The sequence below is a fragment of the Corvus cornix genome, chromosome 1 (assembly GCF_000738735.6).
Source record: "Corvus cornix cornix isolate S_Up_H32 chromosome 1, ASM73873v5, whole genome shotgun sequence".
Lineage (NCBI taxonomy): Eukaryota > Metazoa > Chordata > Aves > Passeriformes > Corvidae > Corvus > Corvus cornix.
In genome coordinates this window covers 18,319,455-18,347,386 of record NC_046332.1, presented here as the reverse complement: position 1 = coordinate 18,347,386, position 27,932 = coordinate 18,319,455, and the positions used below count along the sequence as shown (strand labels likewise).

Genomic DNA, 27,932 nt, shown 5'->3' with positions numbered 1-27,932 from the left:
TGGCCCTTGTTGTCAGGCATGGTCTGGGACTCCCAGGCTATTTACATCAACAGCTATACAGCTTCCAGTGTGGCATTACTCAGCCTAACTATTTACCCTTCATTTCTATGTATTCCTAGGAAAGGATCCAATTTAGATTGGACCGGGGTAGAGAGAAAAGGATGTGTCACTGGGGACATAAAGCTAGCAGACTGTTCCCAATTTCATCATTCTGCAGAAGGGAAATTGGTGAGGGAGAGGGAAAGGAAGCACGCTGCAGTGAACAAATCTGAAGATTTCAAAAGCAACCAGATGGGAATGCATGGAGGAGTTTATTTATATATAAACCAACTTTGCAAGGTTGAAAGCATTTTTTGTGAAAAAAGTACTTGCCTAAAAATACTTCATCCTTGGCTGCTAACAATAAACTCTAAGAAAAAGGAGCACAGAACCTCTTCTTACATCTTCACAAGAATGCTGAACCAAACCTATAAAGCTGGGTGTCACAATTTCAGTGGAGTCTGTCCCATTTTTGGCCTGCACTTATTCCAGAAAAGTGCACTGCTAGATAATTCTTGGAGAACTAGACATGTCCCTGTGAATCAGGAGAACTGTAAGCATGAAATAGACATAAATCCTGTCCAGCAACTAACACTTTTGGCACTGCTGAATCCATAGCATAAGTGGTTTCTAGATTTCTTTATTCAGAATTTTATGTTTTGTTTACACCATCACTAAATAAATCCTACTGGTCTCCGTGAGCATTAAGTATTTGCTGAGAAATCTATCCAAGATCATAGCAGCTGTGCATTAAATTGCTTGTTTTAAACAGGCCTATTTACTAGCCCTCACATTTAGGATCACTTTCTACTTACTACAGCAGGACCATGCTTTCAGCTTGTAAAGCTCAGAATTCCTACTGTTTGTGCAGGATATTAATTTCATCCTGAAGTTAAGAAAATTCCAGCTGAAATTTCACAAGGTTGGGAGGAAAAGGCTTTTTTGTCTACATTAAGTTGCACGTGCAAGCACAAACACCACAGCACAGATATTTTGACCACACTACTACTACTACTACTAAAAAGCTCTGCCTTGTTTATAGCAGAGGTAAGTGTGGGGGGGAGTGGGGCAACGAAAGTTGGGAAATGGTTCAGGCAAAGCTTTCCATTCCATCTTTCACATAGGTGAGGATGATCAATTGCACTTAATTAAAAAGTGAGAGAGTACCATTCCACAGCCTGTTTTATCTCAGAGGTGGGAAAGACTCCACTAATAGATCCAAAACAGCACACAAGGAAAGCTTCCTAATTTCAATAAAAGACAGAGATTTCACCAGGGAAAAGCAGGGTAGGCACTGTCAGCTGGAATGAGGGGTGAAAGAGAGATGGAGAAGAAGGGGAAAGTGAAAGACTAAAATAAAACCACTAGCAGGAAAATAGAAAAAGATCAATGGATGCAGAACTGAGACTAAAGAGGAGTGCTAAGACGAAGACAACACACAGCAGGTGAGGAATTGAAGACCATCAACTCCAAACCATTTATTGTGTCATTATATACAGTAAGTACACCAAAAGTGAACTACGCAGCACAGAAAAGACATAGTACAGAAAAATAAATACACAATAAAGGGTATTTTTAGGCATGAATGAAATAACAAACAAAGCCATATAGAACCACATGCTGAATGGAAAACTTTCTCCAGATAATGTAGAATAAAAGGCAGCTACTTTCAGATAAGAAGTACTGGAGTGCCTGCTATTGAGATGTGAGGGTGCTCGGAACTAAGACAGCACAAAAGTCTCCACTTGCAGAACAGCCAACTGACAACCTGACATGACACAGATAATTAAAAATTGACTCTATTGCAGAGCTCTTTGTCGTGCTGGTGCCAGCTACTCCCTGCACTAAATGAGAGAGCCTCTGGGGAAAGGAAAAAAACGTCCAATAGCACAGAGGATACAGCACACATGAATATGAAAACAGCACAGGGAACTTTATTACAGAACTATTTTGATTACAGAACTGATAACGTCAAGATGCCTAAAAGCAAAACCCCTTGCACAGGTATTTCTCTGTATGAATTAAGTACAAAAATCTCCAGGTTTTCCTACAATAAAGAGAAGATATATGTTTTAAACAAAATTTTAAACAGACATCAATATATTTGCTAGTTCCATTTGCCACTATGCATTACCATTTGGAAAAAACACTGCCATGAAAGAAGACAGAAATGCTGTCAAAATGCCTTGATGTGCCCATGCATTTACTTGCTATGCAACCCAGAGTTCAGCTACACTTGGCTTAGAATAGAATATTGAAACAGTGCATTTTCAGGGGGAAAAAAAAAAATCAATATTTATATAGCCTGGATTCTGTCACATAAATGCTAATGATTAATTTACCATTTTCTGCACATGTGTACCTTATTGCTGCCTTACTCTGGTGAGCAGCTTGATGTTTTTCCCTCCCATTCCACCATTTGACAAAGTCAAACTGGCATTTATCAATTGAGTTATTAACATGCTTGGCATTTCCTACTAGAATTTGTTTACTCGAGCACTTTCTGGTAGAAAAGGAGAAAAAAAAACCCAAACAACAAAACCCCTCCCAACATTTACTTACCCCTTCTCCATGACCAAGAGATTTAAAGGGAAACATGTCTGCAAATTTACTTTGACACTGAAAATTTTTAACCCATTACACTGAAACAAAAATTGATGGTTAATGATGCTTTCTTCCCCAATTGAGTTTGCAAAACAACAAAACCCCTTTATTCAGCAGGTCTGATAACATTTTTTTTTGTTGCTGACCTTTCTAAACAATAACTGCATTATGCAAAAAGGCAACCAAACTGCATGCATTGTGTACAAAGCTGGCAGTCCTCCCAATAATTTAGCTCACTTAACAGAATACAGAAAGCACAGGAAACAGAGCCCTACAAACTGAGGTTCACTGTTTCTGCACTTAGCTTGCCACCACTTAGTTTGTGAATTATTGCAATCATGCTGGCGTGTTTGTCCAATTCTTCCTTCTGCAGATTTACGAGCGCTTCTTTTTCTTCCAAGCATGCTTCCAACTGGGATTTTTGAACTTCCAGAGAAGATGCCTGCAGAAACAAACAAAATGTTATAGTTTCCTCCATTACCAACTGAAAAACACACAATAAAGTGAAAGCTGAGTGGCCTGGTGGTGAACTTAAGCAAGTAATTAAAAAGCAGTTTTAAAATGACAAGCTTATTTCAGAAATCTCAGCTGCACATTTGGTGCAGATGAGTGACTACAGCTACTGCCACACTGCAAAATGTTGGATACCATGGGAAAGCACCAACCCCCCGTTATCATTGTGCTACCGTCTACCTTTCATTTCAAGCACCACACCAGTAAATATTTAGTGAGAACAAAAAAATTATTTGCTATATACTGGATAATATTGCCTGAAGAGATTAAGCTTTTGCTTCCAGGAAACGGAAATACAGTAAATGTGTTTGCCAGACTGCACACTTTGCATTTGCTTATCAGTTTGCATGTAAAATGAGTCTCTGCCTTGTGATTTTAGAGGGAGCCTTACCTGCAGCCAAGGACATGTAGGCTGCACTGAAGTTTGGGGGATTTAGTTGGGGGTTTTTTTTTTGGTTTTTTTTTTTTTGTTAATATTATCTGTTAACTTGGTATAGCTAAAATACTTTTGAAAAAATACACTTTTTCTTGGAGATAAAAATGGGGTTTTGTTAGAATTTCAATGATCAAAAAAACCCCAGGTGCATTTTGGTGCATACACATGTACCTTAATTCAATGTGAGAAAGGGAGGGAAAGCAAGCTGACTTACGTTTTCAGTAGTCAAAACTACTGAAGAGGAATGTGTTACACTCTGTTATTTAACATTACGCCACAGGTTTGGGGGAGGTTTTTCCCTTCCCAACATTACATACTCACACACATGCCTCACAGAACCTCATTAGAACTTGATCCTGACTTAAAACTCAAGAGGTACACAATAAAGTTGAGAGAATTTGTTCTCGTTCACTACTACATTGACTACTCTAGGATCTTCAGGTACTTAACCACCAAAATACTGATTCACCAACGCTATCAAACAGATACCTAAAACTCCAGTCTCAGGAATGCAGGTGCAAATAATTCCTTACCTTGATACTCAGTTCTTCCCTTGCTTGCTCTGTTTCACTTAATTCCTTTCTAAGCGTATCGATAGTTTTTTCCATATCTGTTTTTTCTTTCTGTTGAGTTTTTATTTTTTCTTCCAGAACATTTATATTCTGTTGCAAGGCTTAAGAAAATGAACACATTAAAAGACTGGATGCCAAACTTAGAACTAACAGATACTGCATTGGCCTGGGAAACAAGGTACTTTTTTAATTAACTTTTTGTTTTTAGACTCAACATGGCTGCTAATTGAATTACAGAGTAGTGCCATCTAATGTTAAATTTTAGTGGTTGCTTCCAGGCATTTGCAGAGAGAGTTTAATTAAGCTCTTCTAATTTGCAGGTCCTACAGAAAATTGTTCTAATGGACATGTTGTAAGAAGATCCTGAAAGGACACACTATGCAGAGATTCAGTGAAGTCTGGGAAATCAACTTCATGCAGCCTTTCTAAAAAATTCAAATTTGTATTTGTTTCATTCAGCTATTAAATTATGTATCTGTGGCCAACTTTTAAGATTTAAAAGTTGCCCAGTAAGATACAGCAGCTTATCTAGAGGCCATAATAACATGTAGTTAATGCAGCTGGTTCTCTAGCTTCAGTGACCTTAAGGTAGGTGACTTACTCGCTATTGTGCCATCTCTCTCCTGTAGCTGTTGCTGTAATTCATTTCTGTGCTCTTCACTTTCTACTAACTGTGCAGCAGTCCTGAAAGTGCAGAGAAATAAATTTTAATGATTAAAGATATGCCACCATTTCCCTGTCCTAAGAAGCTAGAATGATTTTTGTGTCGTTTCCACTTGCAGTCAAGAACTTCATCAAACCTACGATTGGGCAGTGTGTGAGCAGAGATAGATCTTATTTCCTTCCTGCCACCATGAAATAGTCACTGCCCTTCTCTGATCATGGTAGAAACTACTGAAAAGGCTGATACCTGGAACACAAAACCCAGAAATTGGTGCCTTTGATCACAGCCACAAATGATTCAAAAAACTGTGGCAGAACTGAAATTGTCATTCAACGCAAGTAAAAATTCCCTGCCATTATTGATTAAAGATGCTGGGGTTTTAGGTCTTACTATGCTCCTAAAGAGACCATGCAATTAGTAAAATCTGTTTCAGGTATTATCCATGCAAGGACACCTGTACATAAAAAATGTAATTCTGAACATCTCCCAGATTGTCACACAACACTCAAGAGTGACCATACCATAAGACACCGCCATAGCTCGTGTGCAGGCCTGCCTCACTTCTCACCAGTTCGGGTAATGCTCAGTTTCCACACCCATTTAACACTGAGGTACTGTCATCTACCAGCAGTACAGCTGTAACACGAACACTTTACATTCCCTGAAGCTAACACAGTTTTCCATTACCAGCTAGACTAATTTGTAAGCCATATTCTACTTGCCACTTGCCTTGCCTACATGGCATCTGCTGTCACTTTTGTTTACTTGTTTATCCACCTCCTATCTACCAGTTTCTAAGCTGCAGCCTCTAGCAATAGGGAGTGACGTATATTTCCCATGGTCTCCATTTCTGTGGCAGTTCAAGAGTATCTATATAAAAAACTGCTCCTCCAGCCTGGCTTTAACAAGGGTCAGCTTTCATCAGAATATCTCCCCAATTACCCTGAGCTGCATATTGCACCATTCAATGTAAGTGGCCAAATTTATTCAGTAGCAAACTAATGTATCAGTATGAAAATTTTCCATTTGAATCAGAACTCAAGGCAATGATTTGGACTGCTCTGATTACTGACAAGGCAAGAGCCTGGAAGGATGAAGTGAACTTTGCAAGTAAAACCAAGAATAGCACTTTATTTCTCAACTGAATACAAGGCCTGCCTATGAACATATTTTAGAGACATCTTCTGAAAAGTTATGTATTAAATAAAATCTGTCAAAGAAGAGTCCTATATTCCCTTAGTTACATTGGTGAAAGGTATATCAGACCTCTATTTTAAGCCATCAAAAAGGAAAAATTACAATTACTCCTCAGGAAGACATAGATAATGTTAGTTTTATAGTTGGAAAAGATGTTTTATACCACAGGCAGAATACCACCCATCCACGACTTCTAATATAACTTTCAAATGTGTTCATTTAATAGGGTTAGTTGTTTTGGGGTTTTTTTTCCAATCTGAAAACATTAACAGAAAACCTGCAGGCTAAAAGGGAATACATGGAAATCTTTGAGTGATAAAAGCATTTAAGAATTCAACAACAATCAAAATTACACCTCCACGCTCTCCCAAACGCACCCAAGAATTGGGTCATCATCTTTCTCTTCCAGCTGTTGCTGAAGTCTGTGGATATTTCCTCACCAACTCCAACCAATTACGGAGCAAACAAAATAAATCACCAAAGTCAGTACTACAGATTCTCATCCAACATAAATGTACAAATCAACCCTGAAGCATCTTTGGTTTCCTCTAACTTCACTTCTCAGATATTACTTAAAGTACGGTTGAAAAACTGAGACTAAAGTGCTATTTAGTTTTACTGTTTAACTTGCTTTAAAAAGACTAAACTGAACTTACCTGTCATTCTGCTGCTTGAGTGATTCATTTAGTTTCTTCATTGCTTCCACTTGTTTATTTAGTGAATTGCATGTAATCTGTAGATCTTTAAATTGTCTTTCAGTTGTTTCATACCTACAAATGAAGTGTAATTGCTTTTGAAGAGCTTTTACTTTAATAGTTCGTCAAATAAAAATATTTGACATCATCTGTGCAACCATCCCACTCAAGCAACAAGCAAGGTGTTTTCTGAAGGAGGGGTGTACAATTGAGGGTTTTTTGGTGACAGCTGGTTTTTAGTGTGTTAGATTTTTTGGGTTTGTTTTTTTTTAAATGAACATACTCAAAATCAGAATCATTTAGGTTGGAAAAGACCCTTTAAATGATTGAGCCAAACCATTAATCCAGCACTGCCAAGTCCACCACTAAACCATGTCCCAAAATGCCCCATCTGCACATCTTTTAGATACTCCAGGGATGGTGACTCAGCCACTTCCCTGCGCAGCCTGTTCCAATGCTTGACTTGGAAGAAGAAAAGAGACAGACAAACAAACCAGCCAAGCTTCAGAGGATCCCTTACAAATCCTGAATTATTAATGATCAGGAAGAAACCTTCCTCCAGTAAAAAACTTTTAGGGATTGACAAAACTATAAATACCTTTAGAAATTTGCCAAGAGCTAATCTGTAACTGTTTGTGTATGTCAGTCATCTTTTAAGGGACCCTTTAAGTCAGTCTATGACCTCCAGTTGTCTTGTGATACTAAAAACTGAACATACTGAAGACAATGCAGTGTGCAGTTAACACAGGCTTATAAGGCAGATCTCATGCTCCAAGCAAACATTTTCCTACCTTCCTACCAAAAGGCCCTCCCCCGATGGCCCTGAGGCTTCTCTTCCCTGATGTCAGTTAACTGATTATTTTTAAGAAACAGCATATTTGACGATTGTTTTAAAAAAGTAAATTTTTGTTTTAGAAACACATTGTAAGGATTAGAAAGTTTTGTTCCTAGTTCAGAGAATTTAAAACTGTTAGATACTAGATTGAGGCTGATTTATTTCACATGAATTGGTCAAATGCATGTTCACAAAGTGTATGGCTGCATATAATTCAAGCAAAAATGGAGGCACTTCCACAATGACCTACTAGACACTTATTCAAGAAATTGCGTAATGGAAAAAAGTTTTATATATTTTCCTCCCTTAATTACTCCTTTATTGGCAGCAATATGCCTTCAAAATTGTCTAATATAATGCCTGCTCCCCTTACTAAGCAAGAAATTTGCTCTCAGTTTTATCAGTTTCCTTGCCTTGCTGACACCTAGTGACCAGACCAGTTCATGTGAGTTGAGAAGTCAAAGCTCTTTTAAGCCTTTACTCTTCCAAAGCACATTCTAATTGCAAATATTTTCTATCTTCATGTACTTTGTGTGTCTCACATATTCTTTTTAGCTTAAGATGCCAAAGAAATAATGCTTATAAATAATTCAGGACACACAATGTGCCTCCTTCCTCCCTACCTGACTTTTACCTAATTTAAGTGAAGTTTGGTACAGATGTGACCAACGATGCCGAGTCCTACATTACGCAAACATACTGGTATTGGCTGTTTCTCCAGAACTCTTGCAGCATGTCACCAAGACAGCACGCAAAATCAAAGACAGACACTGAGAGCATGGTATAATGCTAACAGAAACTAAACATTGTGAGTTCTGTGTCTTAGAGAACAATGGTCCCTTTTATACAAAGCTCGTGCTATTCCCTGAACTGGACCTTCAGCACCTATAATTCAGTTCTCATTCCACTGAAAGCTGAATGTTAATGTATTAGTAAATTTAACTACGTCAAATGCAATGGAAATTTAAGTTCTTGAATTACTTAAGTTAAACTTACTGACAAGCACACAGAAGAAAGAAAAAATAATGAACTTTTCACTTAAAAACATGACACAGCATGTAATGTTGCTCTTCTAATGTGCCTAGCCCAATAAAGGACATCATAAATCTTTGCATATGAAATACTTGTTCAGAGATCTTACTCATCTTACCTCTGAAGAAGATCAAGAGAGGATTTTTTCAGTATTTCATGTTCTTCAGCAACTGCCTGCAATTTCCTGTTGTGCTGAAAGAGCTGTTCAATATCAGTCTGTGCTTTTTCAGATTCTACATGTTGAGCTTTCAGCAAATCGTGAAGCTCTTCATTTCTTCGTTCTGCATCCTTCAGCATTGCAGCAAGAGTTCTTGCCTTTGAATGGAAACACACCCCCCAAATAAAAAGAAAAAAAAAGCCACATATATTAAAGGGAATTCTGTTTCTCAAGTTGTATTAGGCATGCTTGAGGACATAGATCTAACACCAAAATGCCATCATCTACATTAGAAGAATAAATTCTCTCACCTAATATTAACTACAAATTAATTGCTTCACTAAATTCCTTTAGCTCCACTTATAGACAATGTGAAGGAAGAGGGAAGAACAAAGTAAAGGACAATACATTTTAGCTATGGATTTAGTAATTTGTAGCCCAATCTTTAATACAACCTTTAAAGAATAAAAACTATTCTCACTTTTCAACATGCAGCTCAAATACAGACCCCACAAAGACACAAAGAGGAAACAGTTCTTCATATACTAGCAAATTCTATAGATAATTCTAGCAAGTGGGTTTATTAATTTTCAATATTGCTGAATTAACACTAATGGTTAACAAACGATAATGAGCAGAGTAGGTTGGTTTTGTTGACTTCTGTAAGGGAAAGGACATTAAAGAGAACTGTGCAAAAGAACAATCCAGAGGAAAACAGGATGTTCATGCTGAAAATTAAGACTGCCCTAACTTGCAAGCACAGCTTACAGATAAGCAGTATAGTTTCCACATCTGATCACAGTTAAAGGTACCCAGACAATCATTGCTCAGTCCCACCTCCAGGCTCTGCTACTTACCTCAGACTCAGCCTGGGCTCTCTGACACCGGTACTGAGCCATCAGCCTCTCAGCCTGAGCCAGAGCTACTGCCTTTACTTCCAGAAGATCCTGCAGCCTCGTTTCTTTAGACTGCATATAGGAAGGATATTTCTCATTAACATTTTCTGAAAGTACTAACTGCAACATCCCCATGTGCTTTAGGTTGTACTCACTGCTAATGCTGACAGCTTCTGCTCGTAGACATCCATTATGTCAGACATCCTCACATCAGCCAAGGGCTCCTTCATCTGTGGAAAAGTTTTGCAATTACTGGTACAGGAAATTTGTATTTACTTACACAGGTAATGTGAGCCTAAAGAGCTCAAAAGTTTTGTGAACTCCACCTGCCACCAGCTTTTTGAATTCTCATTTTTGTATCTGAGGCTGTCTACTCAAAGGTACCCACCCGACTCTTGTGGAAAGTTTGTGAGCAGTTGAACTGGTTAGGCTTAGTGGGAGTCAGCTGCAGAAGACTATCAGTCCAGCACTATAAAAAGGTAAAATCACCATTCTGAAATAATTCCCCTTGGTCTGATCTTTGATGGAGAATTAGCAGTCCCCTCATAGGACACCTAAAGTAATCTGCCTTAACATTAATAGCACAAAATGCATATGGTTAAAACTCCTTGTTCACACTCCATTGCCTTCTCAACATATAAATTAACAGAAAAGGCCCAGGAAAGCTTTTCTAGGATACTAGAAAGGATACTATTGAGGACAGAACCTACTGTGTCAACCCAGACTTACTAGAGGAAATGCACCATGCATGGCACAAAAAGTCCTAAGTGTTAATTAAAGTATATGCCTGAGTCAAGTGAGAATGCTACTTAGTGATTTCAGGCTGTTTCTCTTAGGCAGTGCTGCTATAACACCAGTTCTGAGCAGCTGTTCATAGATGCTGATGCACAACCAAATGCAAACTATGCCAGCTGTTCAGACATTTATCACCTACGGAAAAGCCGCCATCTCTGCACCATCTTGAACCACTATGAAGAATGAAAATTAACAGGAGTTTTTTGAAAATTAACAGGAGACCCTGTGTAGCTCCAGTTCTCAGCTCATTTTTCTGTCCCTAAAGTATGAAACAAGTAGTTTATTTTCCTACTTGCAAGCTTAAAATATCTAAAAGGTCATGGCAGTGACTACTCCAAGAAGAGCTCTAAGAATGAAGTTCCCTTCATTCTCTCTGAACAGTAATACTATGAAAAGTGTTTTCTCAATTATGTTTTTACAAGCATTTGAGCTTTACAAAATATACACACAGAACTGAAGTACTGCATATTTTAAGTGAATGTGTATATTGATTTTGAATTACTAATTAGAAGGTCTAAGAAAAGAATCACTCAACAATTCATCAACAACTTTCTCCCCTAAAAAAAAAAAATCAAAGCAGGTTTACAGTCTGTCACATTACTGGAAGCTGCTGTACTAGTGCTGTGTAGGCACCTGTGGCTGCTTTGATTCACATTAATATAAACACAGCAATGTACCCACAGACTGTCACATGCAGTCCTGAAAAGGATGATCAATGGGAGCATCCAGTGGCAGAGTAAAAAGTAAGCCAAGGAAGACTCACCTGACCTTCTTCACTGTTATTCTGGCAGCTGACTGGAACTGGTAGCTCTCTGAGTTTCACTTTTATGTTACAACAAAGAGATGAGAGTTGCAAAGCTAAGGCTGGAGGCAATGCTACTAATACAGATATCAAGCTGTTATCAAGAAACTTTCTATTCCTTTTCCCAATTTGCATACTGTTCTTTTAAGCCAAAAGAGCATAGAATCAACAATCCATCACTCAGTCTAAAGCAGCTACAAAGCAGCTAATTTGCTTTGAATAGAAAAGGGAAAGAGGAGATATATTCAGTATCTGCCAGGATGGCCCACAAAGCACATGGTAGGCAGTGCCTGGCTGAGTGTCTCCTTCATGATGCAAGTTGCTGCAGAGGGAAGTAAAAACTGTCTTCTGAAATAATAACAGCACCTTTCCACAAAACCTGAGCTGCAAATGTTAGAGTCAGCTACTTCCATCAAAATGAAAATGTAAGTATGTGTGTTTAGGCACTCAAGAGATGCACCATGCTTTTCTAAAGTGGCACAGCATCTCTATTTCATCACATGCTATTTCTTAGGAAGCAGAGGGAGGAGGTTCCTTGTATGTGTCCCAGCAAGTCTAGGCAGTCAGACCAGACCTGGCTCCTGCCTCCGCATCTGACAGCTAAGATGACTGCGGGCAAACCCACTGGAGAGGGACCTCAGTAAGGAGCCCTGCCTTCTGGTAGCACCTCTGAATTCTGCTCAGCAGCTCAGTAAAAGGAGCACATTCCAAATAGACAGGAATCTAAACCAAATTTAACTGTTACACACATAGTAGTCTGACACTTGGATTTTAATTTCCATCCCTCCCAGCGAAAAAAGTGTCAAATATTTCACAAGGGTATATAAATTCTACTAACCTCTAGTCCAGAATGAAGCTTTTGTATTAATTCCTCAATATTTGAAGCTTTGGATTCATTACTTGAAGGACAGGATGAAGAACACCTCACTGAAGTACTATTGGTCACAGGTGACTGCATTTGGATTCTCTTTGCTGTGTGCTGCGTTTCTTGTTCTCTGTAGGCATTATTTGCTGCAATGCTTTCACCCAGCCTGAATAAACATGAGGCTATTAATGACACAACCTGCTACAAATACCATTGCAAGGATTGAAGAGGAGAACAATTCATAACAAAATCACATTTGCATTACAACAGAATACGAAGATGTGTATTGGACACGTGCCCAAACTGGCCAGAAATACAGAAAAAGGGGGGAAAAAATGTATCATGGCTAAACTTCAGAGACAAATACAGAATCCCATCAGAAAGGACATGGTGCTCAGCTCTTTTTGAGCAGAACAGATCATGTCTCTTATGAACCTGTGAAACAGGTTATTTCGCCTGTTATTATTCAACTTAAGTAGGCCACTGTTTGTCTCAAAGAAGATTGAGAAAGTATTTAGTAAGAATTTTTATTTGGCATAAAAATAAGAAGATAGAATCAAGCTAAAGCAGAGTCCTACCCATAAACCTCAGTGTGCTGCAAGTTTCCTTGCCTGCAATTCTATTTTACAATACTGTATTGTGTACAGCACATTTAGTTTTCTAAACTTTAACCAAAATTAAGTATGCAGATAAAACTGCAATCTGTTTAAATTTGTATAGGGAAGAGAACTCAAAAGCTTAGAAAAAAGTAATTACAGCACCTATATTTCAGTGCCTGTATGTAATTTGTGGTTGGTATTTTCAAGGCAGGTACGAATAACATGTTTCAAATAAGAATGATAAATCAAAAGAGCTGATTTTAGAGGCACCAGTTATAAATTCCTTCCTCTTGATAAATTCCTTAATTACTAAGCTATCCCAACCACTTCACTGAAGTGCTGTCTCAATTGCTTCTTAAGTGAGCAAAAGCCTATTTTTAACTTGCATCTACAGACATGTCATTTGGCTATTCCATTGTACAATTCCAGACATATTTGATTGTACAGATCTTTCATTCTTTCAGCCAGACTATTCATTTCTTATATCCACAAACCCATATAATTATAGAATAATTAAGGTTGAAAGGGATCCATCTACAGACCACCTAACTCAACACTCCTGCTCTTAGCAGGCTGCCCAGGACTATGCCTGGTAATTTTGACTCTCTCAAAGGATGAAGACTCCACAACTTCTCTGGGCAAAATTTTCCAGTTTGACCTCCCCTTATAGTAAAAGGGTTTCTTTTCTGATATTTCAAGAAATCTAAAAGGTTTTTTCTTATATTTCAGTTTGTGCCTACATCCATCCTGTCAGTGGGTACCACTGAGAAGCCTGGCTCCGTCTCCTTTGTTCCTTTTTATCAGACATTTCAACACACTGATAAGAACCCTGCAAGTCTTCTCAAAAGTAAGCTCAGTTCTTGCAGTTTCACCTTGTACAACGCATGCTCATCCCTCAAACCCTACACTAGATTCACTTTGGCATGTCCATATCTCTCTTGCACTGGAGAGCCAGGCCTGGACACAACACTACAGGTGTGGTCTCACCACAGCTGAGCAGCGGGGAATGATCACCTCCTTTGCCCTGTCATCAGTACTCTTCCAAGTGCAGTCCAGGGTGCTACTGATCATCTTTGCCATTCTTGAAGACAGAAGTTACATTTGTTTTCTTCTAGTCTTCAGGAACCTCTCCCAATCACCATGACTTTTCAAAGACATTCTGGAGTGGCCTTGGAATGACATCAGGCAATCCCTAAGCACTCAAGGGCACATCCTGTCAGGTCTTATGGACTTCCGTACATCCAGTTAGTTTAAACGTTCCATAACTTGACCCAGTGCCACCCAGAGTAAGTCTTGCTTCCTCCAGGCCTTCCCATTGCTCTCAGGGACATCGCTTTGCCTTTGGGAATCCTTACCAGTGAAGACCAAGCAGGGCATTCAGTATGTCAACTTTTTCCATGTCCTTTGCCAACAGGTCCCCTGCCCCACTGAGCAGAAAGGAACACATTTTTATAGTCTGGCTTTTGCTGCTGATGTAATGGTCTTGTTGCCCTTGACGTCTGTCAGGTTCAACTCCAGGTTCTGATACAATTTAAAGTCTTTTTTTTTTTTTGTATTTTATTACATCTACACAAATAAGGACTCTATCAAACAGAGTTTCTCAATACTTCTTCCCTAGTTTAAACCACCTTAAGTACTACCTGAACTGCCATCTGCCTGTGTCTTATCCTAACCTGTTCTTTCCTGGAAGCAACTGCAAAAGTGTGACCAAAGCTTCAGGAACCGAAGACTGAAACGTCTGACAGAGTTCAGTAGAGAGCAATCTGACAGTCAGAATATTAGATGCACCCTAAGTTCCAAGACAAATGAGCACTTAGGGACAGGAGTCAATCGCTCCTGTTCTTTCTAGGATCTGACATAAAACGAACACCATCAGGATGGGGATGGCTTCCTCTGGCCTCCAGGATCACTACTGTCTCATAAGTGCACAGAAAGCAGAAACAAGACAATTTTCTAAAGTTTCTGAAAATAGTACTCCAAAAAACATGAATATCACTAAGCCTGTAAAAACGTCAAATCTAACCAGAGTACCACAAAAATAACTTACACTATGGCAGGAAAATCTGGTAAGGGAGCAGCCTCAAACAGTATTCTAAGTCCCACTTGGACTTGCTCTCCATGGTTTGATGTTAAAGCAAATGTCAAAGGTGTAATCAAGCGTTGATCCTAATAAAGAAATTGGTTTGGTCAAAACAAGATAGAGCAGACAACAAAAACAACAAACCCCTCCAAACACAAGCTAAAAAACCATTACAATATCAAGGCCCATAAGCACAGAAATGTTTTATTTAAAACTTAAGTTACCTTCTTGAAGTTTGCCCTTTTAAGTTCCCGAGACTGAAGTCAGCAAGTGATTTTAAAAATGGTCTATACTTCTGAGTATTCGAAATCATGTTTTACATTAAAGTCAACACAACAGATAAAGAAACTAGTTAATTCCTGCAAGTTTTCAAGTGTTTGATACTCAACGTAAAAGGTCACTAGCTGAAGTTATAAAGATTAATCGTGGACTGTAAAACTCATTGTTACCCATTAAATCACACAATTCCCATTCTTGAATGAAAAATCCCCAAAACAGCAAGAAGTGTTTGACTGTCTGGATTGCTTTTCCATCTATAAAGTAAATTATTAAGGTATCGTCTGACCAATAGGTACCAGAAACTTTGGCCATGCAAAGTTCCAAATTACATGTACATATTTAATAGTAACCAACCCCACAAATAATTATATTGTTGTGGTAATTATTTTCTAGTTGGCTACCTTTAAACTGCAGTCATAATGCAGTCTTAAAAGGATAATTCTTACCAGGCAGCTGAAGTATGATTTCATATGCATTACCAAAACAAGTGACTGGAGTAAAAGCAAACTACTCTTATTTTAGAAGAATTAATAATGAAACAACCTTTAGGAATTGTGCATAAGGGACTGTATTTTCCAAGAAGCTTTACCCACTTCAGAGACAAGCATGCAAAACATTTAGACCTAAACTACTGTACTGCAGTGACACTATTTCACAGATACATTTCATAAAATGTTTTAAAATTATACCTGTAACATTTTGTAGAAGCTGACCTTCATACCAGGTACATCCTGCTGCAATCTGCTCATAAGATCAAGCATTTTCAAAATAATATCAGCAGCAAGTTTGCTTTTAAACATCCAAGTAGAAAAGCAAATTGGGTGGGGAAAAAAAAAAGGTGAGATATGTCAAATCAGCACTGACAAATTCAGTCAATTAAAAAAAAATAATAAATACCTTCAACAAAGAAATTAAATAGGTCTAGCAAGGCAACAATGCCAAAACCAAAGAGATCATATTGAGTTCCTTGGACATGTATCTGAGCTTCTCCAGCATGCCAAGGATGGCAACAATGAAGACCAAAAACACCACTTCCAGGCTAGAAGTGAGGAGGGTCTAATTATAGGTCTAATTATATTTCACTGGGTTTTGGCCAAGTAACTCTTAGCTATATTGGCATTCAGGTTAATGACACTGAGCTGAAGGAATGTGAATTTAATTTTCAGTGCAACAATTTCCCCCCATACTGATGTGTGATATTTTGGAACTCTGATTGCATAAAATCAAAATGAGAAACCATGTGCCATGAGCAGTTCTGGTAAGCTTCAACTTGGATCAGCTTCAACTACTGCATGAGGTTTAAGGTCATTGTTCCACGTAAGTGGATCGCCAGCTTATGCCAAAAACATTATCTGAATGCACAAGCTAGGTTTTACTGATTGAACTGACCAGCAAGATTACTTTTTATTCCACAAAAATGCTAATTTTGATTTAATACCAATATTGATTTATATGCATTTAAATGGTACTTTCAACTACCATACTCTTTCCATTGCAACAATATCACAACTCTCACACCAGTCATGCTTGATTAGATATTAGATAAATATGTGTGCTCACCACATTTTAGAGTCCACCAATTTTGTCCCAAAACCAGTATCAATCCCGCTATAAGGAAACTGGTGTTCTATCAGACACGTGCATTGGCTGGCAGTCAGCACCTTTGAGACACGCATTTTCAGTATGTCATCTCTGCAGAGCAGTAGGCAGAGTTAAGAAAAAATTCAATATACCTATGCCTATGGACTGGCACCAAAAGGCAACATTTTGTCATAATAAAGGACACAAAAGCTAAGGCATCAAAGCACAAGAGACTCTAAGAATGCTTTTAATACCCAACAACATAAACCACTTAAATCATGCCTAACTCACAAGCCAAGTAAGCTCCGCTTTTCAGTTAATACACACACTTATTGGAAACAGACAGCTAAGGGAAACCTCAATAAAATGGGTGGCATAAAGAAACACAGTGAACAAAAGGCAGGGACCAGGCAGTCCCTAACACAAGAACTAGTTACCTAGAAGTGAGCTGGGAGAGACTTCTCCACAGAACTTAGATGCAGGACTACTCTCTGCAGTCACATTCTCCTTACTAAACTTACTACAGACACTAAGGACTCAATGAGGAGTGTAAAACTGTATCATTCCACATTATTTTTCTGTGTTTCTCTGATCTAAATTTGTATCATATTTGGCTGGGAGCTGCACTTGACTTAGCCAGGCAACAGTACTACATGGATCAAGAAGATGGCCGCCCAAATTCCCCACAAAATTTCAACAGAAAACACTCGTCTTTGTTTTCCATCTGCAAAGTGCTTCTGTTCTGTTGAACAGCCACAACATTTTATCCTGCACCACCGCATTACAAAGTAATTTCACAGCAATTAGAAAGCTACTTTAGATCTTGCAAGATGACACTCTTAAGTAAAATTAGGGCACTTATTGTCATTAGAAGCTATTAAAGTGACCCAAGGTGGACATGTCTTCTAACATCTTAGAGCAGATTATGGTGGAGGAATAATAAATCAGCTGCCAATAGGCACATAAAAAGGATATTTGTCAGGACATTAATAGCCTTGACCATTCTTTCACACTTTTTCTTCACTAATAGCTCATCCACAATCTGTTCTGGCATCTGAAGATGATCAAGAAGAACAGGCAGCAAAAGATCCATAAAGTGTTCAGCTGATTCACTGTTCCTATTGTTAATAACATCCTGTAATAAAGACATTTTATTTTATGTCAATATTTAAAAGTACAACACAAGGAAGCCAAGCTTACTCTACCCCTTCCTGCACTCTACCCCTGCCTGTGTTTCTGCTTTCCCAGCCCCTTCCTATTTCAGGTTTAAGACGGCTAATCAGTATCATATTGGAAGAGGAAGTTAACAGAGAACAGAAACAGCAGGAACTTACTCACTTCACTAAGTTCTAGAAAGGAATTCTGATAGTTTTCTAGCTACCTCATGACTTCATAAACTGCCATGCCTCCCACTTACAACACAGACATTATTTCTAAAATACTGCATGTCTTTAAAAGAACAGTTGTTTTATGAAGTATGTTTATTTCAACATAGCTATTTTACAATGAACTTTATTGCAGGTACTTTTTTTTATGTGCTGTTTTTCAAGTCAAATTATAATCGTTCTTTAAAAATCATTTAAAAATAAGAGCTGCTAAGAAGCTCAGTTATCAGTCTTGGTACCTCAAAAATCTCTTTGAATAGTTGCAATGCTAGACCTGAACAGTCTTCAGAGGCTTCCAATGGTTGGTTTGACAAGTGCACCAATGCCACAGATGGTTCAAAACTCTTTGAGCGAGTCACAAGCCTGGTGTTTCCAGAGACTGGCAAACCAGCTGGCTGCAGTATCGCCTGCCGCAGGGTGTGACGCAGTTCTAGCACAGAGCAGAAGGCAAGCAGCAGCTCTAAGATCTGTGTGAAATGAAGAAGAGTTCAAATGCTTTTAAATCAAGAACTTATCCAGAAACTGCAACTGCCGTAACACGAGTCTAAAGAGATACGCAAGTTCTATGCAACTCCTTTTAAAGTTTTATGAGGAGTAATTTTCTTTCTTTAAAGCCAGGTTAGCAGCAGAAACAGTTCACTGGACTGGTGAAGGCTTGTGACAGTATTCAGTGTATTGCTTTCTTTTTTTCAGACATGACTGCTAGCTAGTGATACAATAAAAAGTACAAACATGTATACACTCAGCATGAAGAAAGCTATTGAAGAGAAAACATTCTGAGACAGGAATGGATGCACGTGTCTCTGAGCATGCACAAAGAGAAAACCACCCTGAAAAGTTCTTTGTCAACATGCCTCTCTAAATAAACCCAAAGAACAACAAAAATCACACAGAGAGAAATAGTAACATCTATTATTAACTAGGATGTGTAACATATTCATAAAAAAAAGCTCCAGATCTGTTTCACAGATGTATTTAGGACCAACATTTTCACATTTCATATTTTAGCCTTTAGTGACAGATAGTCAATGTTTCATTTACATAAGGTGGTAGTGAGACAAAGTTGAATGTAACAGTTCACTGCTTAAACAGAAGTGGCATCTATTTGTCCAACAAAGGTGAGAGCATTTACTCCTAAACCTCTGAAATTAGCATCAGGGTTCCCTGATCACCAGTTGAAGTCTGAGTAGTATTCATTCAAGGTTTAGAGAGCAAAGTGGGATACACTGCATTCCTGGTACATCCCAGAATTTCTTATTAGCCAAAGCATAAAAGGTGTTTTTGTTAGCTTTTTACCTTTACATCTGTTGCCTGAAAGCAGACACACAATCTGGCAAAACCCCCAACATTACAAATTTAACCTGACAGCCTTTTGAAGAACTAGAAAATATAAACTTGGGGGATTCTCTGGGTCATTTAAGAGTCCTGAAGTCAGTGTATTTCATTACCAACCTTGTATACAAGGAATCTATTCATAACAGCAGAAGAGGAACTAGATTAGGATTTGTAGCCTCTTAGCCTCTTTTATCTAAAAAAGTATAAATACCTTAGATGATGAATCAGGATCCCTTCCATGAAGAAGATCCAATACTTGACCAAGGCAAGAGGTAAAGTGCTTATATCTACAGCATGCATAGAGAAGAAAAAAAACTAAAAATAAAATTGAAATTTCACCACATTTAGACATTCACATCAAGTGATGAATGAAAGTGTGCTATTCTCCTTCTCACCCCCAAACACTTCAAGTACAGTGATAGTTTTGATAATTTAATTTCTACTTGAAACAGCATAAACATTAAAAATATTCTAAGAATGAAAGCAAATTCCTTAAAACAAGCTATGATTTTTCAGCTATTCTTACTGCTTGATTGAAAATCAGCAACTAAATTCTGCTAGCTGAACTTGCAGAACTACTAGTCAAGCTGTCAACAGAACCACTCTAACACTCCTCCCCCTGTAAAATTATCACTTCTTACAGCTTCAACCATACTATTCCACCTCAACCTTATATAGCACTGTAAAAGGCAGGATAGCTACTCATCATGTTGTCTGACTCAACACAGTCCAGACAAAAAATTATGGAACAGGGTATTCAAAATTCCTTCAGTGACAATGAAAAAACCAGGTTTTGATTCACACTTCTGTGTCAAACTAGTAACCCAGCAACACCTTAGGTTCAGATATAGCAGTTATAATTATAATCAACTAGCAACATTCAAAAAGCATATTGGAATTTTTTTTCCCAATGCTTGGTTTAGAATTCAAATAGCATACAGCAAAGAAACTGAACTAGAGCTTAGGAAAAATACTTTTAGGGAATGAAGCCATACCTGGTAAGAAAATCTGCAATTTTGGGGTTCTTCATAAGATCCATGAGTAGATCAACACAATATTTTCTTGTTAGAGTATCTCCATTTACAACAATATTGAATATTAACTGAAATGTCTGATGGATATTTCGAGCGTGAAAGAGCTGAAAGGAAGAAGAAAGTTACGCATAGGCACATACTTTGCTGGGTCTCTTGCTTATTAAAACTAGCTGGAATTAGAATTTTATTTGGCCAGTGTGACAATTGGTTTTATCTACAACTTAAGAATAAAACAACTTCAGACTCACTTACTTTTTCTCCTACTTCTTCATTTAAGGTAAGGCTTGATAATACCGTAAGTGCAAACACAACCATAGTCAAACTGCTATGGGCCAAGAAACTTATTAAGGTACGATAGAAACTCTTCACATTGCTCTACAGCAAAAAGGAGAAACACAGGTGTTACAAACCCACCAAATTTACAGGTTTTACATATTCATAAATAAGCCATACAAATGGTGAATAATACATAAACACGTTAGTATGGTAACAGTTCTCTAGGAAAGCTATTTTACTGTTCTACTGCACAATACTGGCGTTGATGTTAATGTTCTCTGTTGAGCCTGTATCCTACCATACTGATGTACTCATTAAAAGCCCCAAGGATGAGAAAAAAACCCCCCAAACAACAGAGAACCAACCAAGGATGAAATTCCACTATTATTTTAAAGAAAGATGAGAAAGTCGTTTTGCTAAAGTCTGTAAGAGAAAATAACCACTGAAAATTGACTCCCATCCCTTCTCTGCTCAGTGACCAGATTGGACAATGGTTTCTCTTTTTTTTTTTTTTTTTGCCCCTTGCCTCTCTTCCAAGGTAACAGTACAACATATGCTGCTATGTAGATGAATTTCTATTTCTGAATTAAAAAAATAAAATGTTTGCACTGATTTATGAAGACACAGGAAGAACCAAGTAGTTCAGATATACATATGTATTTGAGGATTCAAGGGTCCTGACATGAAGATCAGTGCTATTTTATTGATTTATCTTCTGAAAGGCAAATCTCTTTCTTGCTTACCAAAAATCCAACTACAGTCTTTGTTTTAATGACATTTAGTTTTTCTAAGGAAGAATGCTCAAATTTTAAATTCACCTTTCGGCTGCAGAGAACAGTTGCAAAAACCAAATGCATAACGCAAGCCAGGGCAACAACACAGCAAGAGAATATCCAACTTCCTGTTCTAATGGTTATTTTCTCCAACATGGGAGAAACAACTGCCCATTTGGCAGAACAAGCAGGTCAGGGTTATCATCACTGAAAGAAAGTGTTTAAGAAATACTAAGATAATTCCCTAGAGTCAATTAACTCTTATCCTTAAGCCAGAGAATCATGACATAAAAGCAAAACTCTTACCAAAGATTTTATCTGATTTTGAATAGACAAGTTGTGACGACAGAGGTTTGCCAGGAGTCCTAAACACGGTATTGTTAACTCATCTTCAGTGGACTGACTTAAAAGAAAAGCCCAAAAGATGTTTTCATTGAAGCATCCTGAATTTAATTACAAGAAATTGTAGGGTGGGGGCTGGGAGAGCTAGGTGGTTGGGGGACTTTTTATTTTGTTTTGTGTCTTGGCAGGAGCTTGTCTTTTAATGAGACACCATTTCACCATGCAAAGCAAAATTCAGATTGTAATCCATGCAGTGTGGGCAGCTTTTAACTGAGTACATCTGAAAAAAACCCCAGTGATCAGAGCTCACCGCTGTCAGAGGTTGTTTATTACGTACACTTCTAATACTCATTAGACTTCTTACAAGGGCACTAGAATCAAATTTTTACTAATCTAACAAGTCTGCTCCTAGTGACAAGCATGAATTTCCTCCTGGCTTTTCTCTTTGTTAGCTCCCTGCTCCCAGAGGTGTGGAGGTGGGCTAAGAGGCCAGTTAATATTCCATCACCCAAAGTCCCACAATCACTGCATTTGACAATCTGTAACAAGTACATGGTTTTCAAAGGAAAGTTTCTGTTAACTTCAGAGCACAGCTCACTCTGGGGACCAGGTGAGTACAGCACTCTAATGGCCTACAGCAAGTTCAGAAACTTAGCTCCCTGTTTCCCATAAGAAAAGACACTGAGCACACACTTACACACGATGCATTAGAAACAAAATTAATCCGTCGATGTTGGCACCAGCACAAAAGACAGGAACGTTGTAGGTTAGTCTCTGCAGCAAATGAATACCCTAAGGAAACAGAAGACTGTTCACATGCCTGTCCTACAGCATCTTGAGATGAATGTTACAAAAGATGAAACTGAAAGGACAAATATCAAGACACCAGAACTGAATTATTTTTCAGGCTCTAACATTAACATAACAATTACATAAACTGCTGCAAGCAAACTGTAATGTCCTTCCATACTGATGCACCTATTAAAAGCCCAAAAAGATTAAGATTTTATTTTACAGAAGAGTTACCTTTTCAGCCCATCCAATTCTCCACTTTTGCCTCACCAGCAAGTTCTCCATTCTGTCAGTGATAAACAGGCTTTGTCCTATTGAAAGGTCTAGAAGCGTCATCAAAATCCAAAAAGCATTTTGCAACCTCTTGCAGAAAGGATGCTTACAGAAAAACAGGTTTGCTCTAAAGACTGCCAACAGATCTAAGGGTAGTAAGTCCTTCATACAGCACTCTTCTGGGACATAACTGAAGTCAATACACTCAAACATGACAAAAATCACAGCAAAGGTTAGCAGCTAAAACAAAACCTCACCATTTAGATATCTAAGAGCTTCAAGATCTTAACATTGGATCTATCTGGTGATGACAAAATCTCTCCCATTGACTGGCCAGTCACTTGGAACCCTAGATCTTGTGGTACTCCTAGTGCTTTGAGAAATATGCAAACCACAAGAAAAGGGATCTTTACTGGATGCCTGATTTACTTTCCACAGAACAAAGGGCACAGGACTACTACTAAATTAATTTTCTGCTTTTCAGGAAAAGACAAGTGACAATAGGCAACCAGGAAGTACTTGCTGAAAGCTTAGGAGAAAACCTGTGCATATTTGAAAAAAAAGAAGAAAACTTTAAGGACAGGTTAAAATTGGTGAGGTCAAACTGACAGACGTCAGACATTCACTGTAAGCTTTGATCAGTACAGTGCCTGGCATTCACTGGCAGATGGCAATGACCAGAAAAGAGGAGGCCACACATGCCCTGCAAACCTCCCATGAAAACAGGCAGCCACAGCTTTCCCTTCACTCCTTCACAGTTACCTGTCAAAGTACCGATTAGACAAAATGATCTCCAGGCCTGTGTTATGAAACAGGCTTGCATCAGAAGAAATAACCAAATACCTCAACTGGAAAACAATCTTCTGAGCTCCCAAGCAGTGACTTACTGAAATAACTTTTTAAAAGTAGCTTTTTTTTTTAGTTGGTTGTTATTTTTGCTTTGTAGAAGTTTTTGGAGTTTTTTGATTAGAGTAGGTGAGAAGTACAATAAGATTAAAGAGAGTACAAAGAACTCTATAAATTATTAAATTCCTGTCATACCCACCTCATACAGCAAATAAAGTACACAGCTAAGATCAAATTTCCCTCAACACACTATTTCCAATAGAGCTCTTGAAGGGTTATTACATGCATACAGTATAATTTTTATTATGCAACAGTAGCCAAATATTATTAAGCATAAGTTCCTTTACCTGTAATAAGACTGGATCACTCAGATTAGTAGAACTTCGATGAACCACTCCTGCCAGCACACTGGTCAGATTGTAGGTGCCCTGGAGAGCTTCTCTAGTCTCAGTGTCTGAAGCTGGAATTTAAGAATTGTTAGCAAGAGCATCTAATAGCAAAAGAAACTGTTGTATTAGCTACCAAGTGAAGCAGAAGCCAAAGTCTCTGATCAGCTCTTCATGTGTTTTAAAGGTAACTACAAATAAATGACAGCTCCTACACACTTACCTCTCTACCACACTTCTGGACATACAGTTAATTGTAACACTAATCCACTTCCTCAAGATGCTTGGACACTGAAAGGATAGTGTACCTCCTACCTACCAAGTTTCAGTTCTGAGATCTTGAAACCTGCCCTTCAAGGCTTAGATCTTAAACTCAAGGAGCTCAGATTCTTGCTTTGTGCTATGGTGGATAACTAGACTAAAACTGATAACCTGATAAGGTTACCTAGCATTAGTTAAATAAATAAATAAAATCCAGTTCTGCTTAGGCAATCCTCAAAGAGATGTGGCAAAACAGTTAAAAAAAGAGATAAATTGGAAGAGGACTTAATCCTTAAAATTTTCCAGACTGAACCCCAGCAACAAATAAAATTTTACAGTAACTGTTCCAAAAACATAAGAGGAAGCTCAGAGAGGCTTAAACTCCATGAATCAGAGAGCATAAACAAGGGCACATCATAAAGGACTCAAATCTTGAATAACTACTCAATTATGATGAGAAACTAAGCAGTGAAGGAATAACTTTTCCCTGTATATGTAGGTTGTGCTCTGAGCATTGAGCTTCTGGGACAATAAAGTCCCACTTCCATGAAGTAGAGAGGAAAAAAAACCCAAAAAAGGCTTCTCGAGACACAAGCAAAAGGCAGTAGAACCTCTCTTGCAGTGGGAAACTTGATGCACACAGGCCCAGGCCATTGGAGAGCCCACACTGCCAGCAAACACTCCAGTGGGAGAGGTAAACTGAGGTGATGACAGTAGTTGATGTGACTTCTCCCTATCTTTGCACCCTCAGCCAGGTTTCTCACTTGATTAAAAAGGTAGTCTTTTCCAGCTCCAAATATTAAGGACAAGAGACTAATTCCTCACCCTACCCAGTAGATAAATGAATTCTGACAAGCGTGTCATCGTCATTTCACAGGGATGACTTCAAATATCCTTTTCACTGCAGTTCAACATCTTAACAGGTGGCACAAGCACTCCACTAAATGAAAAATACTTCATCTTTCACACCTTATGCTTCTTCCAAGAAATTCATCAGCTATGCCATAGAATTAGCACCTGTCCTATCTTCCCTTGCCCGGACAAAAAATAAAAAGTTCAGATGCAAACCTTACCTAGCTGTGATAGCAAAGTAATCACAGACAAGGCCAGAGATGGGTCGATATTAGTGTCCTCCAGGAGCTCTACAAGGCAACTGAGACATTCACTTGGTAGAATCTGGTTTGAAGCAAAAAAACGGGTAAGCTTCAGTCCAGAGATAACCTGGAGATGAGAGGAGAAAAACAACCTTGCTTACTCAACTGCAACAATGTAATTGACACAGAAATCAAAGCACAAGGATTGTATTAAATAGATTTTATCCTTCTTGACAAACCAAGAATGTAACTCTAATGGGACATTTGTATTCACACCTGCTGGGGGGAAAAGAAAAAAAAAAAGTAATGCAAAAAAATCTGGTTTTCATTCCTTAATGCTTGGAAAGTACCAGGTTTATTTATTCTGAAAGAACAACCCAACAGATTGCTCAACACAACCATGTAGCACTCAGCCTGCCTTACAAAAGCGCAGACAGGGACCCAAAGGCAGCAGGAGGATCAGCAGCAGTCAGTGCTGTTTTCGGAGCACTCTGTCACTGGGATGCAAAAATGGAACCTGAGGTCGGGGAACCCTATATAAGAAGAGGCCAAAAATTATACACCTTCACATCAATACAGGCAGACACGATTTATAGTTTGCATAATGGAGACACATAATGTTTGGTTTGTGTATTCCCTCTGTGTCTCTTTACAAGGGATATAGAGACGAAAGCAAAGCTAGATACCAACTGTCATATAAACGTTCTAGCAATTAAAAGAAATCTGTATTTGAGAAAGTTAACTTGCAGATTAATTCGGTCAAAGGCCACCACAAAAGTTGTACACAGTGCTGTAGCTGGAGATCAAGCAAATGCACTGGCCCACCTCCTTAGCAGAAAACGCGTTTGAAAACGTGTCGCACGGAACTGGAAAACTCCAGATACAACACCAGTTCGTCATTCAAACTCTATTTTTTAAGCGTGAAAAGAAATTCATGCGTGCCAGAACTTTGGGGATATATTAAAAAAAAAGCCCCTTGTAACACATACTATTTGCTTGCCCTGGGTGCATACAGGCTTGCAACGCGCCTTTGTAAACACACAAACACACCATAAAACATTATAATAAAGAACACCACAGCCACCCTCACGCCCCTCTCCCACCGCAGCACCGGGACGAGCGCCGCTCTCACCTCCAGGCTGCGCTGCAGGAGCGCGGCGTTCTGCGCTGTCTTGGCGGCGCGGTACTCCGTGGCCGCGAGGAGCAGGGCCTTCATGCAGCCCGGGGCATCCATGGCGGCCCAGCCCCTCAGACGCTCCACACTCAGCCCTCGTTCGCATTTCCCGCCGCCGCCGCCGCCATCTTGACGCAGCAACCACTGAGCGCGAGCGGCCGCCGGCGCCGCGCGGCACCACGGGAGACGCTGCTGCCGCCATCTTGCTTAAGGGAGACAGAGGCGGGCAGCGGCCTCGGCGTGGGGGCGGCGGCGAGAGCCGGGGGAGGAGCGAGGCACCTGGGGAAGGCAGGCGCTTGGATCGGTGACACCGGCTTTAGGGCTCATGTGCCGTCAGGGCGATCCAGAGAGATGCTTTTCCTAAGCGGAGCTGTATTTGGTTGGGTCAGCTGAGTCTTCTAGCCGCCCAGCTTCTAGAGGGCCACCTCCGGGTTGGAGCTGCTGTCAGTTCCCACCTGGCGCCCACAGCCCTGCCTCGCCTTCTTGATGCCTTTCTAGTCCCCATTATCCTTTTCGCTGCTTCTGGGGAGGACTTAACACCGGCCAGCAGCCAGCCTCCCCGCCTGCCTGTGGTTCCCTGACCTCTCCGGCAGGAAAGGGAAGCCTTGGCGGCGTCTGGCGATGGGGGGATCGAACCCGCGACCCGGCCGCTCGTCTGTCCACACAGCGACCCCTGCAGGCCGCTGCGGGCACAGCGCCCGCTCCCGCTGCCTGAGCTGCAACAGGAATCCTTTCCTCGTGCCCCTTCAGTTGGAGCGCCCCGAGACACCGGGATCATGCCCTTCTTGGACCATGTTTTTTCTTACACCATGTGCTCGAACCTTTAAGTGTCCAAGAGGTACAAGAGGTTCCGCCCCCTCACTGCTCAACCCCCCGACATGGATGCGCACGCACTCACCCCCACCTTTCGGATGTCGGCAAGTAGATGCTGCTGCGTGAAGCTTTTGAAAATGTCTTCTCAACTCGTGCACGGATTGTTTTCTGCCATATTAGGCCTGCAAATATGTGTAGGAACGTCTACATTTGCCTCATTTTCCTATACTGTTAATAGGACAAATATTGCTGTAAAGCACAGGCGAGTAATATGAATGTAATGTAAAATGTCATTGTGTCTCTTTTTCCTCTTGTAAGTCCTTGATCCTTCTCGTGTCTCCTCCTTCACATGACTGCCGCAAGGGAACGCTGGAGAAGTGACTGGGGCGTGGGCTTGGAGTCACCCTCAGTCCTGGATGCCACACCAGGAGCTGCAGCCACCATGACTGTTGTAAATCCGAGTCCAAAACACGCTGTCAAGTGCCAGCTGAAAGGCACCACAGCCCA

At 39.5% G+C, this 27,932-nt stretch overlaps 1 protein-coding gene across 1 annotated transcript; it reads right to left on the bottom strand.

The window, feature by feature from the left end:
* Positions 1 to 1,492: 1,492 nt before the first annotated feature.
* Positions 1,493 to 26,772, bottom strand: CIP2A (cellular inhibitor of PP2A). Its single transcript, XM_010395847.4, has 21 exons — positions 26,571 to 26,772; positions 25,418 to 25,565; positions 24,045 to 24,157; positions 22,484 to 22,578; positions 21,751 to 21,847; positions 20,648 to 20,770; positions 20,357 to 20,499; positions 19,573 to 19,648; positions 18,266 to 18,493; positions 17,617 to 17,776; positions 16,621 to 16,762; positions 15,750 to 15,849; positions 14,749 to 14,867; positions 12,076 to 12,268; positions 9,796 to 9,870; positions 9,602 to 9,712; positions 8,706 to 8,902; positions 6,682 to 6,795; positions 4,766 to 4,848; positions 4,126 to 4,265; positions 1,493 to 3,085 (listed from the first exon to the last, which is right to left on the bottom strand). The coding sequence occupies exons 1-21, from the start codon at positions 26,670 to 26,672 to the stop codon at positions 2,915 to 2,917; spliced, it is 2,730 nt and encodes a 909-aa protein (XP_010394149.2). The 5' UTR covers positions 26,673 to 26,772; the 3' UTR covers positions 1,493 to 2,914.
* Positions 26,773 to 27,932: the final 1,160 nt, after the last annotated feature.

What these genes read in the sequence shown, in the direction of transcription:
- CIP2A (XM_010395847.4), bottom strand. Translation starts at nt 26,672, where the DNA reads ATGGATGCCCCGGGCTGCATGAAGGCCCTGCTCCTCGCGGCCACGGAG. An exon ending in ATCCTGATTCATCATCTAAG is followed by an intron (nt 18,494 to 19,572) that starts GTATTTATACTT and finishes CATTTCACACAG; the next exon opens with ATCTTAGAGCTGCTGCTTGC. An exon ending in GAGCCCAGGCTGAGTCTGAG is followed by an intron (nt 8,903 to 9,601) that starts GTAAGTAGCAGA and finishes TTCCATTCAAAG; the next exon opens with GCAAGAACTCTTGCTGCAAT.